Below are 8,047 nucleotides of genomic sequence, written 5' to 3'. Positions count from 1 at the left end.
CCTTACGTTTCGCTGGCCTGGCAAGAATTCGCCTGGCAACGTCAACCACTTGCTTCACTATCGGATACTCACTCGGCTCCCGGTAGCCACACCTTTTATGAACCCAACTCAGACCGTACACGGCAGAATTCACCCAAGACACTGAACGGGCCTGCTGAATGAGAGATAAAACGTACAGCCGAAGACCACACAGTCTGCCCGCAAAAAAGCAGCATCGTGACCACTTCCGAGATTTATAAACGCTCAGATAAGTCACAACTGTTGTAGCAGCGCGATCACAAACCAATACAGCTGGTAGCGCCTTTGCTAGCTGTCGCAATTCCGGATGGTCAAAACGATCCCCCTGAAATTCAGCTCCACCATGGGTTGTACAGCTGCAAGACAATGATAAATGCCATAAGAGCAGGGGCAAATCCAGTAAGCACACATACCATAAAAGAGGAGTAGATCCACACGCATCTACACACACTAAAAACTTGGGTCCACAACAGAAGGATTAAGGAAGCCATGACAGCTTGGAGCCCATAACAGGGCTTAGGAGCCAAAACAGCTGATAGCCATAACAGCTGGGTAAAAACAAACAGGTGCCCATAACAAGCTAGTCACTCAAACAATAGTAGACATGACGTGCATGGCACCAGCCACCAAGGGCATGAATGGATCGCCAAGGTATCACCAGCAGCTGTGCCGTTGTAGCTAGAATAAAGCGTAACATAAGGCAGCAAGCAAGCCTTCAAGTCCCAACATGGGAGTCACAGAAGCAAAGCTGAAGTACCAGTAGACCAAAAGGTGGCGCACTAGTTGCACAGACACAGGTGGCAGCTGCTCGTGGAATAAAGATGCCCTCATAAGGTTGGATCCTGAGGGAATTTGTTACAAACCCCCTCCACGTACCACGTTTGGTAATAAGCAGGGGCCACCATGGTGCAGAGTGCCATTCCGGAACTAAGAGGGTTTCATCCTCCCCTCCATCTGACATGTGGCGCAAAACACGAGGAACCAGGTATGGTGCAGGAAACAGCCAATTGTAATCCCCTGCCCATGAGACAGTGAAGGCATCAACAGCCTCACAACCAGGGTTGAGGAATCTGCTACAAAACCTTTCCAACTGCTTAGTCTTCACACTCTCAAACCGGTCGACTGTGTGAGGACCCAAACACTTGTCCAGGTAAGCAAAACAGGAAGGATCGAGCTTATAGTCATTGGACTCTTCAATCCGTGACAGCTCGTCAGCAACCTCATTCAAATCCCTGCTGATCCATTCCATGGCTAGACAAATGTTTAACTCCCTGCACAGCCTATAAATATTAACTGCCTCATTGTGAAGGTTGGGTTTGCTGCTGCCTATTGACTGAATGATCTCAGTCTTCTTGTTGCCAGTTCTGTGTAGAACCTCCTTGCCTCTTAGTAAGGGAGCAAAAGACTTCAGAACTAGACCAGTTACCCGCAGTTCCCGGAAGGTGGAGCTCTTTTTTACTCTCATCGACTGACCTACTTCCTACTGCCACTTGTCCCCCAACCTGAACAGCGAATCTGCCCCAACCAGAATCACTAGCATCTGAGTAAGTCAAAACTTCAGGCTTCGGACTAGGAGACCAAATCAGATAGCCTGTATTATGAAAATTAACTTCTCCCAGAAAACAACCTCACCTTGGGCATCTGCAGATAACTGGAAAGGGCTGTCCCAAGAAGCAGCTTGTAAGATGTCCCGGTATAAGCTTCGAGTCCAAAGGCGTACCACTGGACCCAGCAACAAACTCATGGAAGCCAGGAGTCCTGTAAACCGGGCTGCCATGCGTGCAGATACTACAAACTTGTGAGCTATAACATCCCTTAGCACGTGGTGAAAAGCATCTACCCTTCTTTGGGGGACTTGAAAAGTTCCAGCATGTAAATTCAGGACATAACCCAACAGCTCCGAGATTGGACTGGCACCCATTAGCTCTTCACATCATTGGCCACAAAACTGCTACGCCGCACATCCGCTCGCACCATGTCTGAAACCCGCTGCGCTTCAGAGAAATCAGAATCTGCGCCTGCACCATCATCTAGGTAAGTACTGGTAAATAAAGGAATTCCTACCTTCTCCAGTGCTTCGTCAGGGCTTTTTGGATCTTTGAAAACATAAAAGGACCAACTGACGGGCCAAAAGGCAAAAGGGTAAACATAAAAAACTTGCAGGAACCATTAACCATCCAAGAGCAGCCAAGCAAGAGCAGCCTTTGTATGCTCTGGAAAAATTTCCAAATGGTGATATCCACTGGTATAGTCAAATTTGAAGAACCAGTCACCTTGTTGGAACAAATCAGCTGCTGTACGTATGTCTTCATACTTGCATTTACATGAATGGAGATGTTGATTGACATAACGTAAATCCACAATAAGCCTAAATTTCCTTGACCTGTTCATGGCTATGCCCAATGGACTGCATACAAGAAAGTCTGCAGGACTCACCTCCACCAATGCACCCGACTTCAGCAATTTAGAAATCTCGGCAGACACAAACTCAGCATTGGATAACGCGCTCTTGTGATTCTGAAAAAACTTCACCTGAGGTAATTCAACAAACTGCAAACAACAACCTTCACGAATAATACTCAGGAACCAATTACTGGCACCGATATTCTGCCAGAAAGCAGTGTTCTCTTGCAATCGACCTTTGACAACAACACAACTGTCATCAACGTTAACAAATAAATCCTCTCCAATTATATCATAAAACGAGTCACTCACAGAACCATCACAGCAGAGATCGTTGCCCGTTCCGGACACCAGGAATTCACTAGCTTGTTTGTTGATAGTTTCCTGTGGACTGTCCAACAGCTCCTCCTCCATTCTGGACAATGGCAGAGCGGCATTCCCTGGCAAAGTGTCCTGGCTTGAAGCAATGAAAACAGACAGACCACCCATCACGCGGCTGACTCTGTTTTCCCGCCACTAATGGCGTTGCGTAACTCGCAGTACTGCGCTCGAGGATAACCGTCCTTTCCGAAGCACTTGGAAAAACTCCTTTAGTCTTCAGAACCTTGGAGGAAGCCACTCTTTTCTTTTCCTCCCTCAACTGTTTGCTTTCCTTAACGGCCTTCCGTATCTTCTTTTCGTCATCCGAGTTGCTAGCAAGCGGATCGGCAGTATAGCAATCGATTGTATCTCAGCTGTACTTTTCGGCAAGTCAGATGTGCTTGTTCCTCTCCACGATCAAATCCTTACCTTCGGTGAGCCTTTTAGTATGGTCCTCGCCGTCATCCGTCGCCAGCGCTTCGTCAATTTTTTCCAACACTTCCTCGTTTAGTTGGTATTGCTTCTTGTTACCAGCAAAGAGAAACTCTGGATCTGCTGCACAGGGCTTCTGAGCGCCCTGAGATTTCGAGCTCGCCATTTCGCTCTGCAAACACGTTAATTCGGTAGTATTGGCTTGCTGTTGCTTAGGAAGCTCCTTCGCTAAGTCTGGTGGTTCTGAAGAGGTGCGGGCAGGCGAAGACCTTGCGTGACTGCTCCTACTCGATCTCCCACGAGAACCGCGTCCAGATGCATGATCATCGCCACTTCGCCCGGAAGAATGAATTGCTGGGCTCTTGTTGTAGGGTTCAAGCCATTTTGCAGCTCTAGATTTCGTACGAGAATTATCCTTTGCCATCAGAAATGGAAGAAAATGAGAAAACAGCAAACAAGCGATATGAACAGATTGACAACTGAAAGCTCTAAACACACATGTCAAGAAATGGCGGATGGCAAAACAAAAACTGAAACTTAACACGAGCCACGTGAAAAATTTTCCGATTTTACCAACTTTGTCTTGGTGCTGAGCACTAAACAAAGCAAAATAAACGCAAGGCAAGTATCAAAATAAACAGCAGACATAATAGACAAACTTGTGTTTTCAATATTATTCCAGATAAATACTCTGTAACAAAGTCTAAATAACAGCTAAAATTCAGATATTGTTGGTAATTAGCGTTTGACCACCAATACCGTGGACAAGGCCTATAGCATTGAGTGTTCTGGCTGGAATATTTCATTAACTGGCGTAAAGATGCTCACATTAAATTACGCGTAGAAGATCTCTCAAAGGTTAACAAGCTTTTTGGAATTCTCGCCAAGCAGTATATTTGACTATCTTAGAAACCTAATTCACCCATCAATCAGATTATTTATTAGAGAGGTCAACTATGTTTATGAAATAAAATTTAAGATTTATAGATTAACTGAAAATGAAACCAGTGGTAACCTCAAGTGGAGCAAATAATTTAATAGTTATTTCATTAATTTAATAGTTATTAAATAACATTAACCTCATAGCTGCATTTACACATCTGGTAAAATGATGCATTTTTCTTTGTAAATTTATTGTATTGTGTGTGACAATAATTATCTTCGTAATCTTCTGAATGGACTACTGATCAATGAGACCACATAACAGCAAAACAGACAGAAGGCAAATTAAAGTTGTCCAAGTGTCGGAACTGGTAAAACCTGGTACTCAAACCAGTCGTCAGCATCAAATGTTATTGAAACCCCTGAAGACGACTCAAAGTGTGTTTCAACTTTGTTTGCTGCACGAGTTCTCTAATTTTGTTTTCTCCGTTCAATACCAGGGACTTGCTGGCCAGCGGGGGATTCTTGGTCCCCCCGGAGAACAAGGACCTCGCGTAAGTTATCAATAAAATGAATGAATGCACTATACATGTGCATGACTGTATTAGAGCAGTTAACAAATGACTATCAAACGTATTATGCAATTGCAATTTATTGTTACGCTTGATGATTGGTTTTAAAGTCCCGAACCAGTTTATCAACCAATGAGAAGAAAAACCAAGCAGCAGCAGGTTACATAGAATTGCTGTGAATTTGGATTGGTTCAATATTGTGTGGTTTGCACATGCTGTGATTTGTTGAAGTAATTCTTTAGTATTTGTTTTACAACAATCTGTTGAAGACCGCTCTAATTGATAATGCACACATTTTTTGTTATAATTACCATTGGCACATCCACCATTGTTTTTTTTGGTTAAATTCAAAAATAATTTCCTTTTGCGATCTGCCACTTGTGTTTGGAATAGCTTCCCAACAAAATTAAGCCATGGAAATAAGAAAACATGCAAACAACCCTTGAGAGCATTTTTACTTACTAATTACAAGAATTATTGTAAAAATAGGCATACACTTGTGTACATGCATCTATGTTGCACATACATACAGGCAACGTTTCTTGTATCCTAGCCTGCACCACAGACGAAATCAAACCTTTAGTTTAAGGTCCCGTCTGCAAACCAGTGCCAAAATGCTTGTCCTGGGCCCCCAGCATTGTGCCAGGATTTGAGTACAGTCGCCATGATTCACTGGTCTGTTAAGAAAAACAGTTGTTTGATACGACTGGTAATAGCCAATCACTTTCACTTGTTCGTTGAGTCAATTGGGGGTCCACAACAAGGATCTCGGCGCTGCTTCGCAGACGTAACTAGATAGATTAGATTACGTCTGGGATGCAGGCCACTTGTACCCTTACTCTTCCATCAGCCACTAAGCAGTAGGGGAGAGAGCCTGGTGGGTACAATGTAAGTTAATGTAAGTGGTTACAATACTTTTAGTATATTTAGCAATTATTGAATGAGGCTGAGTAGGATATGAAGAATTCTGCAGGTAGAGGAGGGTGTTATCCACCAAGGCAGATTCGGCCTTGGTGGATAACATCCTCCGAGATCTGCAGAATTCTTCATATTCTACGAAAGCCAAATTCAATAATAATGCTTTATTATTCATTCAAAATATTTTCTTCACTCAAACTTCTAAACCTACTCGCAGCCTTTTTTCTGCTCAACAAAAATAACACAATCTCGTCCCCAGCTTTTTTTGGTCAACGGTTCAATAATCTGCAGCGGTCTGCACTTTTGACGTCATTGATTCAATATGACAAAGTTTCTTTCCAAATTTGGTGAACAGCAGCTGGTTATGGTGAATTATGCGTGTGGTTTTAACCAATCAGAAACGGGGAAATATTTTGAATGAATAATAAAATAATTTATGTAATCCACATTACCTTTGTTATCTTTGTAAAATTGAAAGTACATGTAGATGTACAGTCTGCTTTAATTATATAATTATTTGTCACCCACAATTTTGAAATGTTAAATCAACAAAAGAACTCAAAATACCATGTTCAATGTCCTGATGCACTGATGGAAAGAGGGAGGTAAAATGAGCGCACCCTCGGCTTCTAGAGAGTAAAGGAACTTCCGACGTTAGTTATGTATCTAAGATGTTAAAAATGGCAAAAAAACTATTAATAATGCATGTGTAAATTTTGACCCCTGTGCAAACACTCTATACAAAGTAAGTTTAAACTTTTTGATGTAAGGAACTCTTAGAACTTCAATCCTCTAATCCAATTTTCTTAACTCTAATAGGGCAGAAATGGTCAGCCAGGGCCCCCTGGAGATCCAGGACAGGATGGATCAGATGTAAGTAGTGTAAAAACTGTGAATACTGAAATGTGCTGAAAAACATCTTCTGTGATCTTCCACCAGAGATACAGACAACAATACTAAATGTGACCTCACACAGGAAAACATACACTAAACCTTGTCTGTTAATAATGGCGGAAATTAAGTCAGTCAGTCATCCGTCAGTCAGCTGTCAGTAATCCATTTAATTTAGTAATCGTTAGACAAGCAGCAGTACGTCCATCATGCAAAACATTTGTTGGAAAAGACGCAGACGGAAGCATTCCTTGAATTTCAACAACTTGATCCGGATGTGAAAGTCAAGCATAGGAAGTTTGAAAGCCTGAAGCCATTTTTTGTTAAGCAAGCTAAAGAGAGTGTGTGTGCCATGACGCCTCAACATTCATTTCACAATTAAATGGCCTCTCGCCGGTGCGTGCATAGGCAGCCCAAGCTCGCGTCACTACAGACAGCCATTGAGAATTTAAACGCGTTATAAGACTTTGTATGGGAAATCAAATACCGTCGATTATAAAGCCTAAAAAATGCTCAATTTAACTTTCATTCAATAAAATGAATCAAAATGACTCACCTCTGGGGTATTCTTGTGCCTTTCGGAGTTTATTTTTCAGTTTCGGGAAGTCCGTGTTTTCAATGTTCTAAGACGAAGTCAAGGCTGCACACTAAGATTTCGACCGTTGTCAGCTCAGAGGCGGTTTGCGCCTTGAAAAGCCATCCCAGCCGTGATTTTTTCACGCAAAGCTAAAGCCCCATCATTTGCATAGTTGTATTCGCAAAATGAACAAGGACGATTGTTTGGACAAATTATGCAAACGTAAGCTTGCCATCAACCATATGTAAACATCAAGGAAAGGTGTTGCAAATTTCTGTTTAATGCTCTGTTTCAACAACAAAATTAATGCACAATTAGTGACTTTAATTAATTTTAATTTACCCATTGACACCTAAACCGCCGTAACTGGCCGCGTGTAATGACCCCTGGATTACATGTACCTAAACCGGCCGTACCCGGCCGAACAAAATGGTGTCTTGATCAGAGTTGATCTTAGGCCTCTACCCAGTCTCCCTTAGGAAATCTAAATTTTTTGTTGTTATGGAGATTTAATGATGAAATGGTATATGAAATGAATCACATATGAACTGCGGATATGAAATCAAGTGAAGCTATGATCTTCGCATTAATTTTAGTAATTTTGATGATGTTATTTATGTTGAGTATAATTCTTGATAGGGAGCGCCAGGACCGAAAGGAGATCAAGGCTCTGCAGGTGGCCAAGGTCCACCGGCAAGTATTCTAAACTCTTTTGCATGTACAGTACACGCATTTGTTGCAAATTAAACAGTATGGGACGTTAAAGAACCCACTCACTATTCGATAAGAGTAGGGGACGTAGTCCGTGGTGTTTTGGTCTGACCTTATCTGGACAGGCGCATCTTTCACTTCCTAAAATTGTAAACTGTGTAACAAGTATAGTCTTGCTAAAGTCCCCCACAAAGCATTGTAAATATTAGTCCTGAAAAGCCCGAGGGGAGAGACTTATAGCTTAACTTCACTTCACTTCACTTCATTCGTGAAGTATTAACCA

The 8,047-nt window shown here is 42.3% G+C and overlaps 1 protein-coding gene and 1 pseudogene across 1 annotated transcript in view; one reads left to right on the top strand and one right to left on the bottom strand.

Annotated features, from left to right (window-relative positions):
* Positions 1 to 8,047, top strand: part of LOC138040199 (collagen alpha chain-like) — a 94,894-nt gene that overhangs the window by 20,076 nt on the left and 66,771 nt on the right. The window contains exons 8-10 of the mRNA XM_068885971.1: positions 4,596 to 4,649; positions 6,405 to 6,458; positions 7,693 to 7,746. Of these exons, the coding sequence (XP_068742072.1) occupies positions 4,596 to 4,649; positions 6,405 to 6,458; positions 7,693 to 7,746 (162 nt within the window). The remainder of the gene's footprint in view (positions 1 to 4,595; positions 4,650 to 6,404; positions 6,459 to 7,692; positions 7,747 to 8,047) is intronic.
* On the bottom strand, positions 1,568 to 2,835 carry LOC138054305 (uncharacterized; annotated as a pseudogene).

The sequence above is a fragment of the Montipora capricornis genome, chromosome 1, assembly GCF_036669925.1.
Source record: "Montipora capricornis isolate CH-2021 chromosome 1, ASM3666992v2, whole genome shotgun sequence".
Taxonomy (NCBI): Eukaryota; Metazoa; Cnidaria; class Anthozoa; order Scleractinia; family Acroporidae; genus Montipora; species Montipora capricornis.
The sequence above is the reverse complement of the archived record's forward strand: the minus strand, read 5'-3'. Positions and strand labels throughout refer to the sequence as shown.